We start from the raw sequence: 26,631 nt of genomic DNA on the forward strand, positions 1-26,631 counted from the left end.
AAGCCTCTCAACTCTGCAGACACAGGTTGGCTTTTCCTGAGAGCTCTTTGTCACCAGGCTTTGCCAGGGAGTGAGGTGCCGCTTCCCCGTTTGCGATACACTCAGAGTCTCGACAAGGTGGGCCCCTGGGGCCTTCTCACTCAGCTTGAAGGTGGGATGTTGAGTAGAATCTCCCCGATTCACGTCTCACCACACATCAGCACTGGAGTCTTGCTGTACTCTGAAAATCAGTACAATTATTCCTGCTTGTAGGGCTATCATTTTCCTGGACTCAAAAATGCTTCTTTACAAAAAAAGAAAAAGGTGGGGGCCAGGGTGGGAGAAAAGTCTCATGTCCCTCCTCTGGTTCCCTCTCAGTGAATCCCCTGCCTTTCCCCTCCTGCCGCATGGGGGTGGGTGATGGGAACGGGTAGTCCGAGTGTCAGCCAGAGAACGTTGTCGTGGCCATTACCGGGGATCACGTAGGAAACTGTCGACTCACGGGAAGGTACCTTTCCCCACGAAGGTATGATAATTATTAATTTGTAAATACTTAACAACACAGGCCTGAAATATTGTGTATGGAGAAAAAAAACAAAAAACAATCAAACAAAAAAAAATGGACAGAAATACAAAAAGAACTTGAAAAAACCACAGTTGTGGAGGAAGTTTTTAACATACCTCTCCCAGAAGCCAATGGATCAAGCAGAAAAAGGAAACCAAGTCCTTCAGAAGATTGAAACAACCGCATTTAGCTGGAAATAATAAACAATCATGCAAACCAGCCTGTACTGTGTTACAAAGCAATTGTCAATGGCTTTTAAAGAAGTAATATATTTTCCATTCCTTATAAGTACCTACTTTTTTTTCTCTTCTTAGTGATTTACTATTTTGTTAGACTTTTAAAAAAAAAACCAGCTCTTCCTTATATTATCTAAAATGTGTTTTCTGTTTTATTCCTCTTTCTTCTACTGACTTTTGGGTTATTTTGTTATTCTGTTTCGAGCTTCTTGAGTGCTAAGCTCAGTTATTTTGTATCTCTTGTCTCCTAAGAAACATGTTTACGTAGAAGTCTATGCATTCCCCATTATCCCCCTTCACAGGCTCTGCCAGGCCTTGCTCTCATTGTCCGTAATTTCAGCTGTGATTTCCTCTTTAGCCCAAAAGCTACTTAGAAGATTGCTCTTGGAGCTCCTAAGTGTTTAGAAACGTCTGCCTCTGTTTTTTTTTTTTTTTCCCGTTCCTTCCATTCTCTGCCTTCTTTGTTTTTTTGTTAAAAAACTAGGCTAGTACATTTAGATCCTCGAGTGTGGTCCCCATCATCTCAACCTTTTGAAACGTTTGAGATGATCCGTGTATCCAGACCAGAGTCATGTTCCGTGCACATTTGAAAACAACGCATATTCTTTATCTATTGGGACGAATCAAGAAGGTAAATCGTGTTATTCACCTCTTCTGTCCTTGCTCACTTTTATCTGATTCGTTTGCCCATTTTTGCGGAGAGATGTTAGTGTCTTGTGTTTATGGTTTTGTTAAATTCTAATAGTTTTTTACATTTTCTATTTCTGTGGTTTATCAGTCTACAGAAAAATTATGTCTGTCAGTTCTTCTTGGTGAATTGTATCATTTATCAAAATAAATATTCCTCTTGGTCTCTTTAATGCCTTTATGCCCTGAAATGTCCTTAATTTGTTATTAAATTTTCCACTTTTGGTTTTTATTTGCCTGATACATTTACTAATTTTTAACTTTTTGTGTCATTTTATTTTAGGCATTACTATTATAAATGTCATATGCTGGATTCATTTGTTTTAATAAAAATATTAATTTTTATCTTGTAACAAGGGAATTAAAATTATTAATGTTTTGTGGTCACTAGTATTGAGTACTAGTTCTCTCATTTTATGAAGGTTATTTATTATTTTGCTTCACAGCTCATTCCTGTTTTTTTTCTTTTCATATTTTTGTTACATTGATTAAATTCTATTTTTTTTTGTTCCTCCAGTGGTGTGTAATTTCTGCTTTTCCTTAAAATTTTAATAAATATTTAATTTAAAAATTCAGCAAAGTTTCAGGATGTAAGACCAATGCACAGAAATCAGTTGCGTTACTGTACACCAGCAGTGAGTGATTCCGAAAGGAAACTAAGAACACAATCCCGTGTACATAATAGCATCTGAAAGAATAAAATATGTCAGAATAAATGTGACCAACAAGGTAAAAGACTTGGACACTGAAAACCACAGAACATCGCTAAAATGTATTAAAGAAGACCTACATAAATGGCAAGACATCCCGTGTTTGTTGATTGAAAAACCTACTGTTGGTATGCTGGTCATGCTACCCATGTGATCTACAGATTCAATGCAATTCCGACCAAATCTCCACCAGCCTTTGGGGGCAGGAACGGAATAGCTGGTGCTCAGACTCACATGAAAGTGTGAGGGGCCCTGAGTAGCCACAACCGTTTCGGAAAAGAAGAGCAAAGGTGGATGGCTCACACTTCGGAACTTCTACAGAGCTACAGTAGTCTGAACAGGGTGGTGGAGGCGTAAGGAAAGACGTGCAGAGCACTGGGACAGAATTCACAGTCCGGAAATAAATCCCTCCATCTATGGCCAATTGATTTTCAGCCAGGGTGCCAAGACCATCGAAAAGGAAAAGAACATTCTCTTTATCACGTCAGTAGTGTTGGCACAACCGGCCAGCCATGGGCAAAATAATGAAGTTGGCCTCTACCTCATGCCACAGTCAAAAGTGAATTTGAAATGGGTCCATGACCTCTCTCAAGGCTAAAATCATAAAATTCTTAGAAGAAAACACAGGGGTAATTCCTCATGACCTTGGATTTGGTTATGGATCTTCGATATGGCATCAAAAGCATGAACAATGAAAGAAAAAACAAGTAAACAAGTGAACTAGACTTTGGTGCATTAAAGGACATTATCAGAAGTAAAAAGGCAACCCCAAGGGGGAGAGAAACATACTCGCAAATTCTGTATCTTATAAGGGTCTAGTAGCTCTATGTATTATAAAGAACTCTTATAACACAACAACAAAAAGACAAACAACCCGATTTAAAAATGGGCAAAAGTCTTAAATATATATTTCTCCAAAGAAGATATGCGGATGGCCAAGGCACACAGGAAAAGATACTCAACATTATTAATCATTAGGGAAATACAGGTCAAAGCTACAGCAAGCTGCCACCTCATACCCACTAGGATGGCTAAAATGAAAACAGTGGAATCTAAGTGTCGGCGGTGAGGATGTGGAGCAATTGGAACCTTCACGCATCACTGGTGGGAATGTAAAAACTTAGACGGTCCCCCCAAAAGTTAAATATACAGTTGCAAGACGACCCAGCAAATCCACCCCTAGTTATACACCCAAAAGAAGGGAAAACAGGCTGAAACGAATATATGTATATACTCATTCAAAGCAACACCATTCACAACAGCCCAAAGACGGGAAGATCTCAGGTGCCCATAAGTGGACGAAGGATAAACCAAATGTGCTACTACATACAGTGGAATATCACTTCACCATGAGAAAGAGTCAAGTGCTGGCGCACGCCACAGCGTGGATGAGCCTTGAAGACACTGCGCTCGGTGAAGGAAGCTGGACACAAAAGGTCACGTGTTGTGTGGTTCCAGACAAGATCCAGAATAGGTCAAGTGTCCAGAGCAGGTGACTTCACAGAAACAGGATGCCGATCGGTGGTTCCCAGAGCTGGGGGAGCCAGGGGAACAGGGAGAAATTGCTTAACGGGTGTAGGGCTTCCTTTTGAGAGAAGGAAATGTTTTGGAATTAGAGGTCATGATTGTAAAACATTACGAATGTGCTAAATGCCACCAAAGTGACCATTTTCAAATGGGAACTTTTATTTTATGTGAATTTTACCTTAATAAGTTTTAAGAAGTTATAACAAAATGTACTTAAACTTACATTTTCCTTGCAACGTAAATAACTGGTCAGTATCTGTAATTTCCTCTTTTCAGAAAGGTGCTCTTTCCAGCAGAAATCCTCTAGATTTTTAGTTTGTGATCATTATTGAATTTATAATTCTACACCTCTTCTATTTTAGGAATCCTCATAAAATTGTCACATTAAATCCTGCGGTCACCTTAGGAAAAGCTTTTTTGAATGAATATAAACCGTAGTGGGTTTTCGGCTCACCACCTCTAGAAATCCCTTGCATTTACGTTTTATCCTTGAGGTTCAAGCTTTGTGTATTTGTTTCAGAAAGGATTATTCAAAAGAGTTTATATATTTTTTACTGCCTATGGTTGACTTTTCAATTCCTTTGTCATTTTATTTTTTTGTGGTGAGCGTATGAATTTATTCTGATAATCCCACGGAACAGACGCTTATCTTTGCAACAGGCTTCCGGTCCATTGGATGTTCTTAGAATTCCTCCTCCCCAATACCTACCTCCTCAAGGAACAGGGAGAGGGCTCCCCTTTGCCCGTTTACTCCCCTGACTGGAGGGGTCATTGCCTCCAATACTTTATTAACATCCTTCCTGGTAGGAATTCCAGGAGAAGGTGCACCCTCCTTTGACCCCGAGAGAAAGCTTGAGGCCCTTTGAATCAGTCCAGCGTTCTTCCCTTCCTGGGCGGGTGCAGGAAGAGCCTCCTTCTGGATTCCCCTTCTATCCCAGCCACAACGCTGTGCTCGGAATTCCCATCCCTTGGTCGATTTGGAAAGAGAAGCATAGAAGGAGGAACTGAGGGACAAGGTGATGCTAGCAGCCCCATAACCCATGCGTGGTACGGAGCTCCACCTCCTTGCTTGTCAGTGACCACCCGGCTCGGGGCTCTGCCATTTGCCTCCTCCCCCCAGCTCACTCCCCACAAAGGACACTCAGCTATGACTCTCATGCCCCAGTTCCACGGAGGGAGGGAGGGAGGCTGGACTGAATCAGTCTGTGCCTTACCCTTGGGTCAGAGTCAAAATTAAGCCCTCTCCTGTTGGCGGGGGGGGATCTTCATGGGCTGCCAGTCCACTCATGGTCTTACCACTGTTTCTTCTGGCATTTGGGAAGTAGATCATTTGTTCGTTCATTCATTCATTCATTCATCAAATACTATTTGAGCCCTTGTTACATGCCAGGAAGAAACTGGAGATAATAGCAGTGAACAGACCATCTGGCAATCTCCTCCTTTATGCAGCGGACGTTCTAGTGGTGTGAGAAGGATAATAATCAATAAACGCAATAAACAGATAAAATATATTGGATGTTAGAAGATGACAATTGATTAAAAGGAAACAATGGAGCATGGCAGATGGTTTGCGATTTTAAGTTGAGCAGTGAGCACAGGCATCAGTGAAAAGAGATGTTTACGACCTGAGGGGGTGAAGGCGTGAGCTGTGTGGGTATTTGAGCTGTGTGGGCGTTTGAGGGAAGTGTGTTCTAGAGAGAGGGAACAGCCAGTGCAAAGGCTCGGAGGCAGAAGCGTGCCTAGTTTGCCAGAGCGGCCTGAACAAGGAGAACAGCAGGAGGTGATGGGAAGGAAGTGAAAGGCATGGAGGTGGAATGGGGGGACTGGATCCTGTGGCCATTCTGAAGACCCCACTCTTACTCTGAGTGAGAAGGGGACCACTGGAGGGCAGCGAGCAGAGGAGGGACATGATCTTACATTTTAACAGGACTCATTCCGGCCCCCGTGTGAGAACAGACCTTAGCGAGGGCCGGGCAGGGAAGCCAGCCAGGAGACCACTGCAGTCATCCAGGGTAAAGACGATGACAGCTTGGACCAGACTGGTCACATCTTGTATTTATTCTGACGATGGAGCCAATAGGATTTCCTGACAGAACTGGTGCAGGATGCGAGAGGAAGAAGGGAGTCCGGCATAGCTGCCAGGAGTTTGGCCTGAGTGACCAGAAGGCTGGACTTGCCACTCATTGAGGAAGAGAGGACCACGGTGGACAAGTTCTCTGTGGGACACGTTAAGCCTGAGGTGTCCATTAAAATGGGAGCAGTGGGCTGCTGAGCCTGCAGCTCAGTGGAGAGGTTCAGGCTGCAGACATGAGCTGGGGAGTCAGCAGCACAGAGGTGGGACGGAAAGCCACAAAGATCACGAAGGAGCGAGTGTGTTTGGGAGACAGGTTTGGAGTCCGAGCTCTGTGACACATCCTCATTCATTGGGGGCAGCGGGGTGGGGGGGGGGTGGAGAATGGGAACCACAAAGGATGTGGAGGGGAAGTGGCCTGCAGTTTAGGAGGATCTATGAGCCTGGTATCCCAGAAGCCAGTGGAGAAGTTTGTTTCCAGGAGGAGGGGCGTGGCCAACTCTGTCACGTGCTGCTGAGAAGGTCAAGGCGGTCAGGTGAGGATGGAGGTCTGACCGTTGGATGAGTAACGCAGAGGAGACTGGCAACCTTGCCAAGCAGCTTTGGTGGAACAGGGGGACACAATGTGACTTGGAGTGGGTTGGTGAGAAAGTGGGTGCAAAGCACCAGGCAGCTCTTCCGGAAGTTTCCCTGTAAGGTCTTGCTCCCAGTTTTAGCTTCTAGAGCTCCTACAACTTGGCGTCTCTTTCTACATTCTCACGAGGACACTGGTGCCAGAGAGCAAGGTCGGCGCCCGTGAGCACCCCGTCTCTTTCTCAGGGGGGGCGAGGGGTCGGAGTCTTGAAGAGGCCTCTGACCTAGTGTGGGAAAGTGCTGGATTCAGAGTCTCGAGACCTGGGTTTGAATCCCGCCCAAGACTTACTAGCTGTGTGACGCCTTCACTCTCCAAGCTTCGTCTTCTTTGAGGAAATGGAGAGAGTCGGCACATCTTTGCAGGACTCATGCAGACAACGTGTGTGGAAAAGCAGGGTCTAGTGCCTGGCACACAGTAGGCGCTTAGTCAGTAGCGGGATGGGTTGGCATTCAGGCGCCACGCATCTAGGGTTTGATTGCATTCGAAGGAGGCATGTACATGTTTGCATGTGCAGTTATTTTTAAGCATGCTAATTGCCTCTTTAAATGAATTGTCACAATTGTGTTATTCTAATATTTTGATACACCATATGTTTATATTTGCAAAAGGCTTCTGGCTGATTGGGCCGGTTCCAGTGTGTTGAGGTTTGGGTTTTTGAGTGGAAGGAATGGACTTGTGCAGTCATTTAGTGCTCCCTGGGCACGTGCCATGTGCCAGCACCTGTTCTGGGGGCTGGTGGGCAGAGAGGAAGGTGGCGGTTGGCAGACACGGACAACAGGTCACTTGGGGACATGCGATCTGTCGGGGGGATAGCTGTGGAAACCCCTGGGTGAGGTCTAACCCTAAAGCCTGCGCACTCCCCACTTCCACGTGCTCATTCAGCGCCTGACTGAGCACCTACCATGTGCCAGGCACCGGCGACAACACAGGTTTAACCCCTGCCCCCATGGAGCTGGGGGCTGGGGAAGGGACACAGCAGGAGGTGAGCAAAGAACCGGAAATAATTGCAGGAGGTCGAGATACTAGGGGAAGCGCGTACCAGGGCTGTGGAGGGGGAGTGAGAGAAGGGAGTCCTTGCAGGATGGGCAGGGGTGGGGCGGCTTCCTGGGACTCTGCTTTCCGAGTTATATGACGCCGGCAGCTGGGTCCCATCAAAGGAAAATCAGCCCAGCCCATCTCCGTGGTCAGCTGAAGACAGACACCCCCCACCCCCCACCGTGGCGCACAGACCTGTGTGGTGAGGAGTTGGGGAAAACACGTGAAGATATTGAGTGCGTGACCTGCTGTTCCCTCACTCCGTGTCCAGGGAAAAGTTCCTGAACATCCCCGAAACTCCGGCCGGGGACAACGGCGACAGCAGTAACAGCCAACACTGAGGATGCTGGCTGTGTGCCCGCGTCCGAGCCATTTGCACGCGTTGATTCACTTGCTCTTTACAGCAGTTCTGTCCTATGTACTGTTATTACCCTCTTTTCACATATGAAGAAACAGGCATAGAGAGGTTAAGTGTCGTGCCCGAAGTCACACAGCTAGTACGCAGAAGAGCCAGAATTCAAACCCAGGCTCTCCGGCTCTCTACCTTCAGCACCGTGCTGCCTCCTGAACAATAGGGGCAGGACCGCCCACCTCCAGGGCAGTCTCGGAGGTTGAGTGAGATGCCGAGATGCACGCTTACAGCATCTGCCCTAGGACCTGGCTCATTCACCCACTCAGCCAGTTGGTTTTGAGCTCTTACTTTGTGCCAGGTTCCGGGGAACAGGACATACAAGGGCGGTCCTGGCAGAACTCACGTTAAAGCAGTAAGCAAATAGTTATACAAGAAGTTAGTTAGCTACGCAGTCAATGAGTGCTCTTAAGGAGAACCTGGGAGGGAATAGTGGGATCTGACCTACTCTAGAATGTATCAGAGAAGACATTTAAACCAAACTCATTGCTGAGGCACAAATAAGGATGAGAGCGTGCAAGGCAGAGACTTCCAGCAGAGGAGACGCTCATTGTTTCTATTCCACATCGTAGTGGAGCATCGGGGTCAGAGCAGCAAGGTGGGGAAGATGAACTAATCAGGGAGCTCCTAGCCTGTGCACCTGGGGGAATGTCTATGCTGCTCACCAGAGGAGGAAGACCAGGAGAGGAGCCGGGGGGCCAAGTGTAGGGAGCACGGAAGGGAAAGTCGTCCAGCTGCCCCAGAAACCACCAGGCAGGGAGCAGGGTGCTTGAGCTCTAGTCCCAGCTTTTCTACCAACCCGGATGAGCCACTTTCCTCTTGGCTCTGAGCAGTTCTCCCATCGGCAAGATGGGTGGGTGTGGGGTGTGGGGTGATGGATTCACGGTGGGCCATACTGGCCACATCGGTGGGGGTGGGGACAGAGAACAGGTGATCAGGAGCTGACCCCACTCTACGGGAGGACAGGTGTTTGTATGCAGACCCTCTGGTCGGAGGAAGCACCTGTTTGGGGCGGGGCAGGAGTCTGACTGGGTCACGGGGCCATCCTGACCTCGCAGGGGGGTGGTCCCTTCTCTCCTGCACCAAGTATCTGTTATCACCGTTGATGTTGTGTCATAGGTGCCGTCTGTCGGCATGTCCTGCAGTCGTGAGACACCGCCCCTTGACAGCATGTCCTCTTGCTGTTTTAGACCTACAACAGCCAGAGCGAGAGCAACGAGGACTATGAGATCCCCCCGATAACGCCTCCCAACCTGCCAGAGCCATCCCTCCTGCACCTGGGGGACCACGAAGCCGGCTACCACTCGCTGTGCCACAGCCTCGCGCCCGGCGGATTGCTCCCCGCCTACCCCTACCAGGCCATGGACCTCCCGGCCATCATGGTGTCCAACATGCTGGCCCAGGACAGCCACCTGCTGTCGGGCCAGCTGCCCACGGTGAGTTCCTGTCACCCGCCATGGGACCCGCCGGTCCCAGCAGGGAAGGGGAGGGGAGGGGGGCAGAATGTTAACGCCCGGATGGGGACCCTCTGCGAGACCGCAGGGTCTGGGCCCAGTTGGTTATATGCACGGGGGTCTGCGGAGTACGGGGGTGGGCGTGGAGGGACGTTCGCACTTCACACTGCTTGCTTCCGGCCCTCTGGCATGTCCCGGTGTTATTTGGTTTAGTGTTATTTTTAATAGTCTAATCTCGTCTGAGTTTTTATTTTTAACAGTTTTATTGGGATCTAATTCATGTGCCGTGCAATTCGCCCATTTAAAGTGCAATTCAGTAGCTTTTCGTATATTCCCAGAGTTGCGTGACCATCAACACAATCCATTTTAGAATCTTTTTGTCACCCCCAAAGGAAAATCTGTACCCACTCCCCCCGCCACAACCCCTAGCCTTGGGCAACCACTAATCTACTTTCTGTCTCTATATATCTGCCTATTCTGAACATTTCATATAAATAGAACCGTATTATTTAAAAAATCCTGCCTCTTGTTTCCGCTGCCAGGGGAGAGGGTGATCGCTGAGTTGCAGTCTGTAGGCGAGGTGGGAACTGGGCAGGCACACAAGGCAGGGAAGGACCTTCTGGGCTGGGGGAACAGCGTGTGCAAAAGCGGGAGGTCGGAGGGTGCATGTCATGCTCGGGAACCGCATGCGGTTTATTTGTTTTCATTGGGCTGGAGAAAAAGGCCCTGGAGACAAGCAGGGAGACAGGAGGTAAAACAGTTCCCAGAGCCTGGATCATAAGGGTCCTGAATCCCATGCTAAAAAAATGTATGATTTTTTTTTAGCGTAATGGCTGATTTGAACAATCAAGACCTACAGAAACATAGCAGAGCATTTTTTGTGTAATAGAAAAAGCTCCTTAAGGGATTTCTAGGACTTCTCCTGAATAACTATGATTTGCTTTTGCTTTTTTCTTCATAGTTAATAATATATACTAGTCACAACTCTTGAGTTCATTTCTAAGTGACAGGAACTAAATTCAAACTAGCTTCAGCAAAAAAAGATGGAAATCTCCAAGGGTAGACAAAGGGCATCAGGCATGGCTGGATCCAGGAAGTCCAGCCGTGTCAACAGGATCCCATCCCATCTCTATTTCCACGCAGCAGGAGGGAGAGATGGGGTATCTTCCCCGGCATCTGTGGCAGGCAGTAGTTTGGCCTTTCTGGGAAGGACCGTGATGAAGCATGGCTGGACCAGTCACTGTGTGCACGAGGACTCCGTCCTCAATTCTGTCAGCTGGGGTCACCAACACACCTGTGACAGGGAAGGAGGTGCTGCTTCGTTGATGTCCTACGAGGCTCCCGTGGTATCGGGTGGGTCACACGTACCTCTGCAGACACTGCTCAGAGTCCACAGCCCAGTTTGTGGCCCAACCCTAGCAGACGGTTGGGACTTCAGGCAAACAGTTAGTATTCTAACAATGTCGATTGCATTTTATTTATTTATTGTTTACCCTAATCACTACCAAATTTCCTTGCTTAGAAAAGAAATCTGTATACTCAATGTATTTTTTTATAAGCTCCATCACAATCTTTTTTGACTCTAGGTGAGAAATAAAAGGAGAGAAGGAAGGAGGGAGGGAGGGAGGGAGGGAGGGAGCCAACTCAGGACCCACATTCTGTAATGTTCGGGGTCTGGCAAAGGAGCTCCATGGAAACTGATGCCCCGTTCCCGAGGAGCAGTTTTCTTTGGGCCCATCAATAATGCAGGGCCCGCGCTTCCTCTTCTCTCTCTGGGAGAACTAAAGATAGCGCGGCTGCGTGGCTCTCACCCCACTTTGTCAGGATGCTTGCACCTGAGCTGCTTGCCAGCCGATTCCCTAACAAAAGCTCCCCCACGCCAGACCGTCCCGGTTTGGGGTTTGTGCTCTCACACGAGCCAGGGCAGGGCTGTGGTTCTGGGCCACAGTGTCACGGGCCTTGGGTGCTGGGGACCAGTGGCAGCCAGCGGGGAGGGGGGCAGTGGCGGTGAGTGTGTCTGCATACCACAGACGTGCCTTAGGCCTTGACTCCACTCTCGAACTTCAGTTCCCTTGTCTCGGGAGCATCACAGTACCACCCTCCAGTTTGCCGTGAAATGTATCTGAGATAATGTATGTAAAGTCTTCTCGAATGTCTGGCACTGAGTAAACAATTCTTAGTATTAGTAATAAAGCGAATTCCCACTGTGACCAAATGGCAGTGCCTTCCCGTCAGCCTCGTTTATTCAGCTGGAGGGACAGGCGGCAGTGGCTCTCAGGTACGTCTGTAGGGCCACCTGGTTATAATAGCTCTGATAATTACAGAGGATGCTCTCTGTTTATCAAGGATGACCCCCGGATTTCTCCGCCCAGGAAATGCTTTTGCTGGGCTCAATCCAAATAGGCACTTTGCAGTCATTTTCCAGATTTCTTTAAAATGAGCTCACGTTAAAGACGCTTCACAAATTCAGATTGCTTTAATTCTTCCATTAGGCAGAGTTTTCAAGGGCCCATTGAGTTTTATATCCCCTTGTTATGTAATGAAAGATAAGCCACAACACTTCATCCAGGGAAGGGCGGGCGGGCCAATTAGGACGCCACGGAAGAACACGTCCACCCATCGGGGCGGCCTGGCAAAGGGAGAGAGACGAGGCACCGTGAAGACACGTTTGTAAAATTCGCCCGAGCTGCAGGGTGCGGGTGTGTGTGTAGGGGTGTGCGTGCTCGGTGGGTGATGCTGGAATCTGTGCCGTGGCCTGTCGGGAATCAAGCCCCGTGCAGAGGGCTTTACAGATGTTTTCTCACGTGGTCCCACCCAAACCGAGTGAGGCAGGGATTCCTGTAAGGAGGAGACGGGGCCCGGAGCAGGTAGGGGACTGTGTTTGTCCCCCTGTGGCTGCTCTAACAGATCGCCACGCACGTGATGGCTGGAAACAGCCAGCAGTGGACTCGCAGTCCTGGAGGCTGGAGGTTGAGATCGGCATCACTGGGCCCAGGTCAGGGTGTCAGGAGGAGTGAGCTGCTTTCGGAGGTTCTGCAGCCAGTCTGTCTCTTGCTGCTTCTAGCTTCGACAAGCTTCTGGCTGCATTATTCTAACCTGTCTTCACACCGCTGTCACCTTCTCTTCCATCAGTGAAATCTCCCTCCGTCTTTCTTTTTGTTTTTTTATCCTCACCTGAGGATATGTTTTATTGATATTAGAGAGAGAGAGAGAGAGAGAGAGGGAGGGAGGGAAAGGGAGAGAAATATTGGTGTGAGAGAGAAACATCGATCAGTTTCCTTCGGTATCTTTCCTTCCCATCTGGGGATCAAGCCTGCAACCTAGGTATGTGCCCTGACTGGGAATTGAACCCACAACATTCTGGTGTATGAGATGACACTCCGATCAACTGAGCCACCCAACCAGGGCTCCCTCTGCCTTTCTTATACGGATGCTTTCTTCTTATAAGAATGCGTGTGATGGCATTAAGAACAATTCGGGATAATCTCCTTATCTCAAGAGCCTTACCTCCATCACACCCACAATGCAACATTTCCCCCCTCAGTACAGCAACATTCACAGTTCTAGGGATCAGGACCTGGTGTCTTTGTGGAGCCATTTTCAACCTACCTGTGACCAGCTGTGCAGCGGGCTTTACTGAGCACCTCCTAGAGACCAGGTGTTGTTCTGAGCCCTGGATCTACGGGATGCCCTTAAAGAACCCCTCGTGCATGCGGGCGGAGAGACAGGTGAAAACTCCGTTTCTGAAAACGCAGTAAACGATCTGATAAGCTCAGTGTATGGTCCTGTGTGCACCCAGAAGAGGCGCCTTTAGGAAATGATGGCCTGACATATAGTAGGTTCTACAAGTGCCTTATGAATGAATGAGTGTCACACAGCTATTAAGTAAAACAAACAAACAAACAAAAAATTCAAGTCCAGCTCCATCCCCTACCCTGCCCCTCTCAGTGTTACCAGGTGCTTGAGGGCCAGAGCAGCTGGGCTGCAGGGCCAGAGGTGGCAGAGAGGACGCCCTGCTGGCCGGGGTGCCACAGGCGCGGTCTGCACAGGCTGAGACGTGTTAGAATATTGTCCCTGGAGAGGAGAGCGAGGCAAGGCATTTGACAGCCATCTTGTTAATGCAGTAATGCCAAGCCCCTGAGGCTCTGATCCCAGAGGCCGGTGATCCCTCCTGGCCCCCTGCCCTGGCCCTCGTGGCCGCCCTACACGCGTGAGAGTGGGCCCTTCGGTTTTAAAGGTACGGCCGCTGGCAGGAATGCTATACGGTAGTGGAATCGGGCCGCTTTACAAAATTAAATATGCTTAAGGCTTCTCCCTCAACTTCGGTGTCTTAACTGATTAAACATTCATTTCCAAGACAAAAAGAGTCAATTTAGTATGAAAGATATATTTTGCTGGTTTAATTTAAAGCGCTGCACCTCCATCTGACCCCTATTTTCATAACTCAATAATTTTATCCTGTGTTGATTGTCTCATTTTGAGAAAGATATTGTATGTATAAATCAGCTTCTAAAATACCCAAAGAAACCAGAAGAGTGGAATTGATTAAGCAGCCTCTGGTAAGTCTGAAATAATTTATTTTGGAGCCGTCCTTGGGAAATGTTGGAGCTTACGGGCCTGGTTTCCCCAGGAGAGGAGTTATCCCGGGAAGGGACACAGCCTGGTGCTCCCAGACAGGTTCCCCGGGGAACGCACAGGTTCAGCGAGACCAGAGAGGCTCCTGGGAGAGCCCCGGGCGGTGGAGATGGGCCGATGGGACATGAGTTCTGGCAAAGGTCTCCCTGCCCCGGCCGTGGATTCTGGCGGTTCCCTAAATAAGGGTCTCACTCGGCGGGGCCCTGTGGGTCCCTGGCGCCGTGTGGTCCCGTCCCTGGCCTTAGTTAGTACAGGGGTGGCACACCGCTGTCCCTCAAACACTCTCCTCCAGCTTTGACTCCGCTTTCTCTGGGACCTTAGACAAACCACGTCTCTCCCGGCCCCCGTTTTCCCACCTGGGGAATGGGGCTTAGGATTCCGACTCTGGCAAACTTAACGGATAGGAAAATGACGATGACGGCGTCGTCAGCTGTGACACCCTGGACAAGTGTGTGAATCTGAGGTCGCATAAACCCTGCACTGTCATCATTGCACATGCCTGTGGTGTGGGGGCTCCGATCTTACTAACTTGGATCAAGACCCTGAGTGCTTGATTGGTACTTTCAGACCCTTTGTGCTGGGTTCCCATCCTAAAGCATCTCACCGGGACCTGTCCTTTAGAGAGGGCAAGGGGCTGTGGACCAGGGACTCCCGTGCCATGTGAAGGGTCTCTCCAGGCTGGTCGCCTGTTGGGGAGAGAGCTAGTTGTCATTGCATCCCTTGCTTTAGAGATGATCCGCACAAGAGAGGCTACAGCCTTGGGTTAAGGCTCGGCGCCTGAGGCCAGGGCTCAGGGACACAGCCTGTGTGTTGATTCTGGGAGCTCCTTAATAGCCCCCTAAAATCTCCGCCCTTCTCTTCCTGTTCTGTGCTTGGTGGAGCTGGGTTCCGCCTCCGGTCTCCTCTCCTCCCTGCCCCCCCCTCACCTCTCTTGCCCCCCGGAGACTTGGTTTACCCCCGATTCTCACAGTTGAGATGCAGGGGAATCCCCTTCTAAGTCTGAGCAAAGGGACCACAGACCCCACCCCAGTCCAACCTACTCATTTGATTGCTCTTACTGCATAATTATTCGTTTTGCTTTATGACTGTATCAGTTAGTTATTGCTGTAAAATAAACCACCTCAACACTTAGTGGCTTGAAGCACACCGTGCACTTTGGCTGTGTCTTGTGGTCCTGTGAGCCAGCAAGGCAGCTCTTTTCAACTGGACCGGCTTGGCTGGTTTCTGGAGTCGGCTCACAGCGCGGCTGGGGCTGCGAGACCAAGGCTGACCCTGTTCACATCTGGGCGGCTGACCCCGTGTCAGCTGGGGCCAGTGGGGGTGACTTGGCCACAGGTCTGTCGTCACATGGTGGCCCGGCCTTGTTTACCTGGCTACGGTCCCAGGGTTTCCCGGAGCATCAGGAAAGGATAGGCCCCAGTGTGCAGGCCCTTGGCAAACCCCTACCTGCTACTGTTGCTTTGGCCAGGTCACATGCCCAAGCCCGGATTCAAGGGGCAGTGACACAGGCCCCACCTATCGGAGGGAGATGCAGAAGAGCCGCACCGCAGAAGGGCGTGGCGGGGAAGGCAGGGCTGGTGGCCGGATCTGTGATCCACTGTGATGGCATTTTGCTGTTTTTACATGTTTTTGTTTTCTGGATGTATAGCATCCCCTAGTAGTTAGGCACGTGGGCTCTAGGGTTAGACCAACCCCAAACCCAGCTCCACCATTTGTCACCTTCCACCTTGTGGCTCAGAGCAAAGGGTTCATTCTACCTGAGCCTCAGTTTCTTCATCTGTAAAATGGAAGTCATATGATTGACTCATAGGAACTTAAGAAGATTCAATGATCAGATAGAAGAAAAGTACTCAGCCCAGGACCTGGCACACAGTAGGTATTCAATAAATGTAACACAGTAGGCATTCAATAAATGTAAGCTACTCTATTTGTTAATCGGTTCATTTTACTGATAGGGTTTGGGCGGCTTCAGCCTTATAACTGTTTATCCAATCTGACCCCCTGGGGTGGCCTTTGCTGGGGTCGGGCTGGCTCTCCAGTGGGGGCCGGTCCTTTGCAGGGGGTGTGCCAGAGGTGGGCCAGGCGCCCAGGTGGCTGGAGCTGGGGAAGGGGCCCCTTCTGGGGGACTGGAGTGAGGGCATGTCGCTTACTCCAGGATCCCAGTCCAGGCTCGCAGCTTGAGGGCGGCAGCAAAGTGACAGTGCCCCTGCTTGTGAGGACGGTCCCCAACCCACCTCTTCCGGGTGCAAGACTGAAGGGCCGGCTCCATCGTGGTCGAAGCAGGGGGTCCAGCGTGGGCTTCTCCCGGGTGCCATGTTTCTTCTCATTTCCCTCTGGGATTGAGACCACGGGGGGGGGGGGTGCTTATCCCCCAGCCGGGCCTCTGAGGACCCTGAACGGGGGTAAGCAGAGGTCTAGAGGTTCCTTCGTATTTAGCGGAGTCCAGCCCAAACTCCCTCCCCCTGGCCCATTTTTCAGAGGCAGTAAGCGAAAGAAATATGTCTTTTTACATTTTACAAAACTCAGAAAAATGGCTTTGAACAGCTTTTGCTCCCCTGCTATAATTATTTATTTTCAAACACTCCTTCAGGGGACCGCTCGGTTTTCTTATCCCGCACTCCTCTTTCTCATAAATGAACCATCACTTCAATAAATCATTATGAAAACAGAGACTAACACCGGCTCTGAAAGGTTGAAAGATTTATGTAACACATTTATGTTTCCCATTTTCTCATTCTGGTACTCGGCTGCAAAAGCTAAGCTAATAAAAGCTGCTATTAATATTTCTTGTTGCCTAGCAACCCCAGAGCGGGAGTAATAGCTTCAGCTAGAAAAATAGATGACCGATAAGGAAAAATTCAATTCTTTTATTATCTCAGGGGGAAATGGCCTTTTACGGGAACATTATGATGTACGAGTGTGAAGTTGAACACAAAAGGGTTTTTTTCTGTGTGTTTGTTTTTCTATTTTTAATGAACATTATTTTACCTCCACTAACTCTTTTAGGGCACTTTTGTTTTCTGTTGCACGCCCCCCCGTTACCCCATCCCTCATGCTTAATTTAGCAGCTATAATAGTTAAGAACCTGTCAGCAGGGTTTTTTTTTTCGTTTAAAAATGGTTTTTGCAAAGGTTTAGAACTCGGTCATAAAAATTCACTCCCTGTTAAAACTCAGGCCAGAGATAAGCCAACACGCAGGCTAGCTCTCCGTGAACAGCCTTACGGGTGTTGAGAGATAAGGCTCGTGGTTTTCACTAAGAGAAAGGTCGAAAAAGAACAAAGTGTGTCCTTTGGAACTCTGGGATGCCGTCTCTTTTGAGAACTGTTTGCTCTAAAGTTTGAAGTGTGTTCAGAGGAGGACAGGAGAGGGCGGGGACATTTATTGAGCTCCTGCTGTGTACAAGCTTGGTGCCATTGCCTCCTTTCAACCACCGTCCGCTGTAGGCGCCGTTATTATCCCCATTTTGCAGATGCAGACACTGAGGCCTAGGCCAAGGAATCATCCCAAGGGGGCCTGATGCCGTGAGGTTTCTCACCACTGTGCTTTGGTGTGGGGCGTCTCCACTTCGTGTTACCGATGTTTGGGGTGGGGTAATTCTCTGCTGCGGAACGTCCCGTGCATCGTAGGGTGTCTAACAGCGTCCCGGGCCTCTGCCCTCCGTGCGTGGCCTCGAGTAGCACGCCCCCTGTCAAAGTTAAAAATGTCTCCCGTCATTGCCAAACGTGCCCTGGAAGACAAAACCACCCCTGGTTGGGAACCGCTGCCTGTTGCTCCCTCTGCTGAGAAGGCTTGTCCCCCTTGGCAACCCGGTGAGCCCCTTGGCAACCCGGTGAGCGTCAGAACCCAGCTCAGAAGTCATCTTTTCTCTGAGGCTGTCGGGACCCTCTGGGCTGGGAGCAGAGTGAGGCACATGAGATGCTTGATCACAAAATTTAAGGGAGTACCAAAAAACTCAGTAATCAAGACAATCTTTTCATGTACTATTTCTTATAAATCAAAACTACCACACACAAAAAATAAAACCCAAGATGAACAGTAAATCAAAAATTTAGCCCTGGCTGGCGTAGCTCAGTGGATTGAGCGCCGGCTGGGAACCAAAGTGTCCCAGGTTCGATTCCCAGCCAGGGTACATTCCTGGGTTGCGGGCCGTAACCCCCAGCAACCACACATTGATGTTTCTCTCTCTCTCTCTCTCTCTCTCTCTCTCTCTCTCTCTGCCCCCTCCCTTCCCTCCCTAAAAAAAAAAAAAAAGAATTCTACAATCATTTAAAAAAAATTTAAATAGAGCCTTAGCCAGTATGGCTTAGTGGGTTGGGTATTGTCCTGCAAACCAAAAGGTCACGGGTTCAATGCTCAGTCAGTGCACGTGCCTGGGTTGTGGGTTCAGTCCCCAATCAGGGCACATGCAAGAGGCAACCGATGGATGTTTCTCTCCCTCTCTTTCTCCCTTCCCTCCCTTCTCTCTAGAATCAATAAAAGAATATTTAAATAGAGGTGGGATCAGCCTAAATTTATGACAGGAGTTGGCCTTCCATTTAGATGAGCCACCAGCCCGGGACAGCCTGAAGGCCAGGTCTGTGCTGCGTGCCCGTCTCCGGCACCGGCACCCAGCAGAGGGCCCCCCTGGCAGATAACCCTCAGTGTCTGCTGACGGACCGAATGAACGGGAGACTTGTCCAAGGTCACGCAGCAAGAAAAAGGGTGGAGCTGGGGCTTGAACCAGGGCCTCTGACCCCAAGCCCGGTGCTGTCTGCACCCTTCAGGCTATGAGGATGTCTCGGGGCACTCACAGCCTGGGGGAGGGGGACAGGTGACAGCAGCCATGACTGTAGCTTGGTGCCCACTAGGCTCGTTTCACCTCACAGCCCTCATGCTGGGCAAGAGCTGGCAGCTCCCTGAACGTCTCCAAGAACAGAGCTGCAAGGTCAACCCCTTGGAGCACTGCCCGTGCTCACTGCGGTCGCCGTTTCCTGATCTTGACCTTTGGAAGGCAAGGACCACACCTTGTTTGAGCTCATATCCTCTTGGTGAACTTTTCCCAAAGGAAGGGTTGAATTATCTGCACTTATAATCTGCTTGGCATCCACGTAAGCCCATTATATTTGTATCTCATTTAATCTTACACCCTAAGGAGGAGGTGCCATCGTCATCGCCATTTCACGGGTGAGAGATCGGAGGCACGGGGCGGGAAACCATGTGGCTATACAACTCTCATGGCGGTGCCAAAATTCAAACCCAGGCAGGCTGCCTCCCCAGCCTGCCTACTCAATATCTAACCTGACCCACTTTATCTGTCTGACTCTGAGTCAAGCCATTTAAGTTCCTAAGGAACCCTTGCATGAAGCGTAAGGTGCTAGTTTGGAATGAGGAACAGATGCATACTGAGGAACTCAGAGGAGAGTCATAGCAGGGAGGGCTTCCTGGAGGGGGTGGCCTTGGGGCTGGGCCTTAGAAGCCAGAGAACAGCAGCAGAAGCCTGATAGGAGGAAACTGCCTACCTGCCTGCACTTTCTTGTTCAGACCCAATCGCCACCCGCTCAGCTGGGATTTGCAGAACAGTGGTGATGTTTTATGATGGCTCAGGCGCCCTCTGGTGCCCAGCCTCTCACCCCCTGCCGGGCTCCTAGTAGGAGTCCCGACCCCCTGGCTGTGACGGGTGCAAAGGCCAGACATCGAACTTCCTTCTGGGCAAGATGCCAAGCTTGGCAGAGAGCCTGTCCCTCTGAGACCTGCTCCCAAGCCATGAGGGAGAATTCAGGAAAAATCACGGCCACATTCGTCAGCGGCAGCTTCGATATTACCCGGCATAATGGCTCTTGGCTCCGACTGCATATTCAGTACCATGTTGGGGAAAATGAGCTTTTAATGCACCGCCAGCCTCGCTGAGAAACCATCCCTGGCTCCGCGGAGTGTCTGGAGCACATAAAATTGGAGATCTATTGGAGTCATTTCGCCCCTGCTCTGGCTGGATAATAAAAAGTCCGTCTCGGCGCTCTTTCTCTCATCTCGCGGCTTTGTCCATTTAGAACCTGGCGTCTTCATAAAAGCCAACGAGACAAATAAAACTCATCTAAATGTTAAAGCTCCAGAAGAGACTGTCAATATGCTGGGGGCGGGGTGGGGGGGGCAGGCGGGAGCACTTCGCAGAGAAGCGCGTCCTGTGGGACATTTTAGCGCGCCAGCTGGGCTGGGCTGTGACCGGCCGTGAGGCGGCAGCCTGGTGTCCGAGCCACAGCCCTGAACCGGGAGTCTGGAGTCCCTGGGCATCTGTTCTGCCATGGTGGGTGGTCTTGGGTGTTACTGTCCCTCTGAGCCTCCAGTGAGATGCTGTCTGACCCAGAGGGCGGTGGTGAGAAGCAAGCGTGCTAGTGAAATGCTGCTGGTGCTTAGCTTCACGTAGGGGATGTAGCAGGTGCCTGATGAGTTTGCCAACTGACTGACTGAGTGAAGGAATGAATGAAGAGTAAATGCTGCCTCTGTGGACGCTTCACAAACAGTGTGCAGAGTACCGTTACATCATTGTTGGCGAGTACGCCGGTGGGGACCCCGAAGCCTATGCTGTCTTATAGCATCCTCCGCCTTCTGTCCTCTGACCCTCCTGTTGACTTTGGAGGGACACGGAACCTTCCCCGGTCACGGCGTGTGCCTGAGACTCAGAGGGCGAGTGGCTGGTCCAGAGACATGTGGCCAGGAAGTTGTGGAGGCAAGATGACGAGGACCTTGCCCTCTTGACCTGAAGTATTCCGTAACCTCCTCACGGCACAGAAGCATCGCTCACCCAGCCCCCGGCCCCAGGTCTCTGAGCTGGGAGGTGGGACCCTCACCCCCACCCACCATCCACTGGGGGGGTGGCTGGAGCTCTCACCAAGACAGGGTTAGGCAGGAGGGGCAAAACCAGTTAGCCTTAACGGCTGTTTTTCTAAACTCTTGGTGGCAAGGAAAAGGGAGAGGAATTTGGGGTGAGTAGTTAGGACCCGCCACTGGGCCCGGTCTGCTGGATGCAGCTGTGGGCCTGGCGTGCTGGGGCCCCCAAAACACTGTCCTGGATAAGCCATTGCTCATTCCTCCCTGTCACCCCAGAGACTGATGGGGAGACCAGAGGCAGGAAAGCTGGGTTCACGTGCTGTCCCTGCCACCACTAACAAACTGTGCGGGGCAAGTCTCTTTCTTCCCAGCCTCACCTCGTCACGCATTGATGGGACACTGCCCAGATTACCAGCGGGAGTTGTGGAGGTAAAGGGAGAGAGGTCTCCAGAGCATTTCACGGGTGGGCCCTGCAGGGGCTGCTTGTCACTGGGGTGGCAGAACAGAGCCAAAGGCCAGCAGAGAGCCTGATGGGTTGGGACGGAGTGCACTGGGGCCAGACGGCTGCGTGTGTAACCAGCTGGGTGACCTCAGCCAAACTGCTTAACCTCTCTGTGCCACACTTTCCTCACAGCACTGTGGCGAGGAGTAAATGAGATAGTCCAGATGGTATTCAGATCCACGCAAGAGGGAGGTCAGCCTGGTCCCACAGGGAGCTCTGAAGCGTGAATTAGACCACAGCGTGGCTGGCATTGGTACCCCAGTGTGAGGTGTGAGGTTCGAGTTAATCGTGGGTGACAGGCTGGGTTGGGAGTGTGGCGTCTGCGTGACTCTCTAGGCAAGACGGCTCCCATTGGCCAAGGGCAGTTCTTGGAGAGGGAGGCAGCTGCAAGCCTTGGACAGCCAGCCCTCCCGGGAACTGATCTGAGTGGGGGGCTCGGGGGGTCCCAGCAGCATCTGCACCTGAAGTGAGGCCCTAAGGCCAGCAGGGTCAGTATCACCTGGGAACTGGGGCCTGACGCAGGTTCTTGCACCCCACCCACCCTAGACTCTCACCCAGGTTTAACCCGGGCCCCAGGGCGTTGTTGCCCTGCTCAGGTCCACTGGGCGGCTGTCACCCTCAGCGGAGCCCTGAATTCTCCGATGTCTTCAGGACCCATGGAACAGTCCCTTGTGTTTCTGTTTGCCTTGAGGATTTCATCACACCTGCGACTCTTGCGAACCCTTCCCCCAGAGAAACCAGAGTGTCCACACCTCTGCCGGTGCTTCCCGACTCTTCCCAGCCCCTCATGCCTCCCATTGGCTCAGGCTTTGAAACAGACAGCCTGGTTTGGGGACTGTCCCCAGCCCACAATGAGAAGGGCGCCAGACCAGATCTCCCTAGACTGCAGGATATCTCCTACTTGTGAAGCATCATGGGTAATCGTGCACAGGGACGATCTCGGGGATCTGTGTGTGCCCACAAAGTGCGGGGCCCCCACCTGACAGTGGGGGCCCAAAGGGTCAGCCTGAGATGGTCACTCCTCCTGCCACAGGGCTCCTCTTCTCCCTTAGGAACCTGTACCTCGGGCCCCCAGGCCCTTGCCCATGAGAACCCCCTTCCCTGCTCCCTTTCATCTGCCCTATGACCTTGATGTGGTCTTCCTTGCCAGGAGAAGCAGATTACCAGTAACTCCAGCCAGCAAACTGGCCACACCCTTCTGCTACTTTCCACCACTGGGCCTGAGCACACTGCCCTGGAACTGTGTCTTCCCATAACCTCCTTCCAGATCATTCCCAAACGTGGTAGGGACCGTGTTTGCTGTGCCCAGCACATGGCAGAAGGCTGCCATCCAATCAGTATCCACGGCGAGAGTGACCAGTGTCCAGCCAATGACAGGCTTGACCGCTGCTGTGGCCCCTTTGTGTGGGCGCTCACATTGTCTCTCTGTGCCCACCGCCCTGCTGAGAGGGGTCAGCGCTTTGCCAGAATCGATGTCCCTGGCACTGGGCTTCGAGGGGCCTGAGCTCCTCCAGCTTCTTGCCGTACTGAGCATCTTACCGTCCCCTCTGAACTTCAGTTTCCTTATGTGTAAAACAGACATGTGAGTAATCCTTACGGGGCGTTTCTGAAAACTAAATGCTATGATGCTTATAGCACGCTCCGCATGGTAGCCATAGCAATGCGATTATTTGCCTCTAAGCACGCCATGTGTGAGCTGCCTTTGTTTTTCTTCCCTGTCCACCCATGTGGAAAACTCTGTATGCTTTCTGGTCTCCCCCAAGAAATCCACCTGCCAAAGTATTGGTGGACAAGGTCATTTCCCTGGGGGCCTTCGGGGGTGCCCACCGCAGGCAGGTGCTCTATGCTCCCAAGTCCCCTTTCGGGCACACTGGCTGTGATGCGTTCTCCCGATCAGTGGTCACGTACTGTGGGCCCAAGGCCTCACCAGTCTGCTGTGCCACCGACTTCACACCCAGCACAGTAGCTGCACGTTTTCATTATTCCCCTTGTGGCTGCTCTTTTCTTTCACACTGACCAGTCTTCCATGGGGCACTTGTGAGTTTTTATTGATTTAGCATAGCTCTTTATATATGAAGAATGTTATCCCTTTTGTCGTATACATTGTCAATATATATTCTCAGCTTATTTCCTTCTCGTGTAGTTAATGGGGTTTTTTTAAAACCTTTCCCACATTTTCTGAGTACCTAAATTTGTGCTTTTTTATGGTTTCCACCTTCAGTGGGAAACTTAGAAAACCCTCCGCCAACAAAATATCACATTGGTTCTAATGTTATTTTCCCAAATGCTGAATGGTTACCAATATCATTTATTTAAAAGTCATCATTTCTCCCACTGACTTAATCTGTTACTAAATAGATATGCTACAAAAATATACTTGAAACTACATGGGTTTTCTTCTGCATTCCATTATTTTATCTGTTTTTTCTCATGTCCTTACTGCACTTTCTAAATTCCTCTGGCTTGGAAGTATGTTTTAAAGCAATACAATTTTTCAAAGTCCTTGTCTTCAACTATTTTCTGACAAATCTTACTCATTTCTTCTTCCAGATGAGTTTTTAAGTCACTTTGACAAAACCCTTACTTCTTTATATTGGAATTTCATTAAATTTACAAAATAAAATTATTTTGTATCATTATACTAGTGATTTGTCCCATTCAGAAACACAATGTGACTCTCCACTTACTTAAATTAGTTCCCCTCTCTTTATAATTATATGGGTTTAACATGTTTTTAATACATTTTATTTCTTAGAATTTTGTTTTTGCATTGCTTTATGGTTAGAACTTTCCAACTGTGCTTGCTAACGTTTTCTGGGTAAATAAGAAATCAGTGTATTTCTCAGACTTATTTTTATCTGACTGTCTCAAATTTCACTGAGGTTTGGGGGCTCCTAGAAATGCTGTCACGTCTGTCATGAAGATGCTTCCGGTGGTTGTGACGCGTTTCTCGTTGCTCCATTGCGTTGGGCTGGACTTCCGTCCACTAAACAGTGGTGACCCGTTGTTGCCAGTGACCTTTTGCTTCTTCCCCCATTTCACGGGAATCAGATTCATCCTTGGCATGAAGTCCGTTTTCTTCAGCATACTTTAAAAAAAAATTTTCATCTTCCAGTTTACTTATAATTTTTGTTGAGTTTTAGCAAATGCCTATTAAGTCTGTATTGAGCTGATTATACAGTTTTTCCTCTTTAGTATACTGAAGTGATGAATTTTAGTAATAGATTTCCCGGTATTAATATATTCTACTTAGTTATGGTATGCACATATTCCTACATATTGAACCATATATACACATATATACTTTTTAATATGAGGCTGGATTTGATGTACTATTAGTTAATTTAATCTTTTTTATTTTTATAGTGAAATGGATCTGTCATTTTCCTTTCATAAGATAGCTTTCTCATAAGAAAGCTTTTCCTATCATAAGATAGCTAATTCTGTATCAAAATCCAGATTGTACTCTCATCTACATAACCATTTACAGGTTATACCATCTTCATAAAATGAGTAGTTTATTATACTGAGATCCATGTTATTGCCATTGAAATGTATTTAGTATTATCCTGTAATTGTTATAGGCTTATGCCCCACTCATAGTCCTAAAGTTGCGTAATTTCTCTCTTTTTTCATGTTTATCTTTACCAGTGCTTCCTCCGGGATATTGGTTTACCCACCTTGTTTTACTAATTTTATCCAGGGAGCCAGACATCAGAGTTATGTTTTAATCCTCTCACTTTCCTTTTTTCTTAATTTATTCATTCTCCTTTTATGTTTATTAATCTCTTTCTGTAGTTGTTTAAAATTTTTATTTTAGATTCTTTAGCTCATTTACTTTTATCGTTTATTGTTTGATAATAAAAAGTTTATGGCTGTACGTCTTTTCTGAGCACGGCTTTCGCCGCATTCTATAAATTTTGAAATGAAGTGTTCTCACACCTTTCACTTTTTCCTCCGAAAACATGTTATGGATTTTTCTAAAAATGGCGTATGTTCATTGTAAAAAAAAAAAATAAATAAACACAGGCAAATACAAAGAAGAAATAAAAGATCATTAAAACTGACCATAATTTAAAATAAAAAAATAAAATAAAATAAGTAAAAAGTTAAAAAATTAACAAAAAAACAGCCATCCACAATAACTAGGATTAACCCAGCCATTTGCTGAGTACCTTGGCAGCCCTGTCTGTGCCTTGTACGCGCGTAATTCACGTACCTGGGACCATAACTCGGCGTCTCCTCCTGCGCTTCCCCGTCTGTTCTGGACCTGCCAAGCTCCTGCGACAGTCGTACTGGATGCACGTTCGTGCCCGTAACTCTAGGTCACGCCCTTATTTTTATCTGCAGAACATTCCGCTGTCACAATGGTGATTCTTTGTACACGTAGCCCGCGTTCTGTTGACAGACACTTAGGCTGTTTCTGGTTTGCCTCTAGTGTAAAACTCTCTTGGGACGGGTTCCCGAAGGCTTGTGAAAGTGATTTTTTGAGGGCAGGGTGTCAGCGGAGGGAGGAGAGGCGAGCTCTGCCCTGAGCCTCGGTCTTCTCAGCTGTGACAGTGGGCATCGCCCCAGGGCCTCATGGGACGGGTGTGCGGATCCGTGAGGAGCTACGTGTGGAGCCTTCAAAACGATTCATAGCTTGCAGGGGCCCCAGAGCTCACAGCCTTGTAGTGGTGGGAACTCTGATTTTAAGGGTGGGCTCAGCCTGGATTCTAAAGCATCCTGTTGCCCCGAGTAGCTCTACCTGCTCTGGTGACATCTGGCCGCTGTCCTTAAGGGGCTGGACCGCACTGAATGCCCGGCTTCCTCTACGTTGCTAGCCTTGCCTCAGAGCCCCCTGTCCCCAGCCCGCTGCACCAGTTAACTTGTGGCAGATTAGGCGGCGGGAACCACCCCAGAACTCCGAATCCTGTCTGGGCCTTGGATCCACTGTGTGACCTCAGGCCAGTCCTTGCCCTCTCTGGGCCTCCCCTCCCTGGACCCTCCCAGCCCGACCACCCGCAGCTCTTCCGAGAAAGGATGATGGACATTTGCCTGTAACCTCCGACTTTCTCCCAGGCACGACAGCCTCAGCTTAACCAGGAACTTCAACAGGCAAGGCTTTCCTCTGGAGCTCGTGACAACATGTAAACACGGGTGAGGATACAAAATATTGAGCGTCAGGGCAGTAAAACACACCAGTGTTTGTTGTAGTAATTGAATATGCATGAGCTGACTGTTTAAATTACAGTTCACAACTGTTGCAGGGCCTGATGAATAATTTAAACGAGGGTGGCCAAAGAGATTTCAACACCGCATTAGCTAACCGCTCAGGATCAGCCACAGAGAATTTATAATTAGCCTGGAATATCCTATAATAAATTCCTTGGAAAGATGGTT

At 49.3% G+C, this 26,631-nt stretch overlaps 1 protein-coding gene across 4 annotated transcripts in view; it reads left to right on the top strand.

Moving 5' to 3' along the window:
- TOX2 (TOX high mobility group box family member 2) overlaps positions 1 to 26,631 on the top strand; it is a 108,561-nt gene that overhangs the window by 65,879 nt on the left and 16,051 nt on the right. For 3 of the 4 annotated variants that reach the window (XM_028524195.2, XM_036009858.1, XM_028524198.2), the window contains one exon: positions 9,044 to 9,289. The exons of the other annotated variant lie outside the window; for it this stretch is intronic. In XM_028524195.2, coding sequence (XP_028379996.1) covers positions 9,044 to 9,289 — 246 coding nt within the window. The remainder of the gene's footprint in view (positions 1 to 9,043; positions 9,290 to 26,631) is intronic. 4 annotated transcript variants of the gene reach the window in all.

This window comes from Phyllostomus discolor, chromosome 9 (genome assembly GCF_004126475.2).
Source record: "Phyllostomus discolor isolate MPI-MPIP mPhyDis1 chromosome 9, mPhyDis1.pri.v3, whole genome shotgun sequence".
Lineage (NCBI taxonomy): Eukaryota > Metazoa > Chordata > Mammalia > Chiroptera > Phyllostomidae > Phyllostomus > Phyllostomus discolor.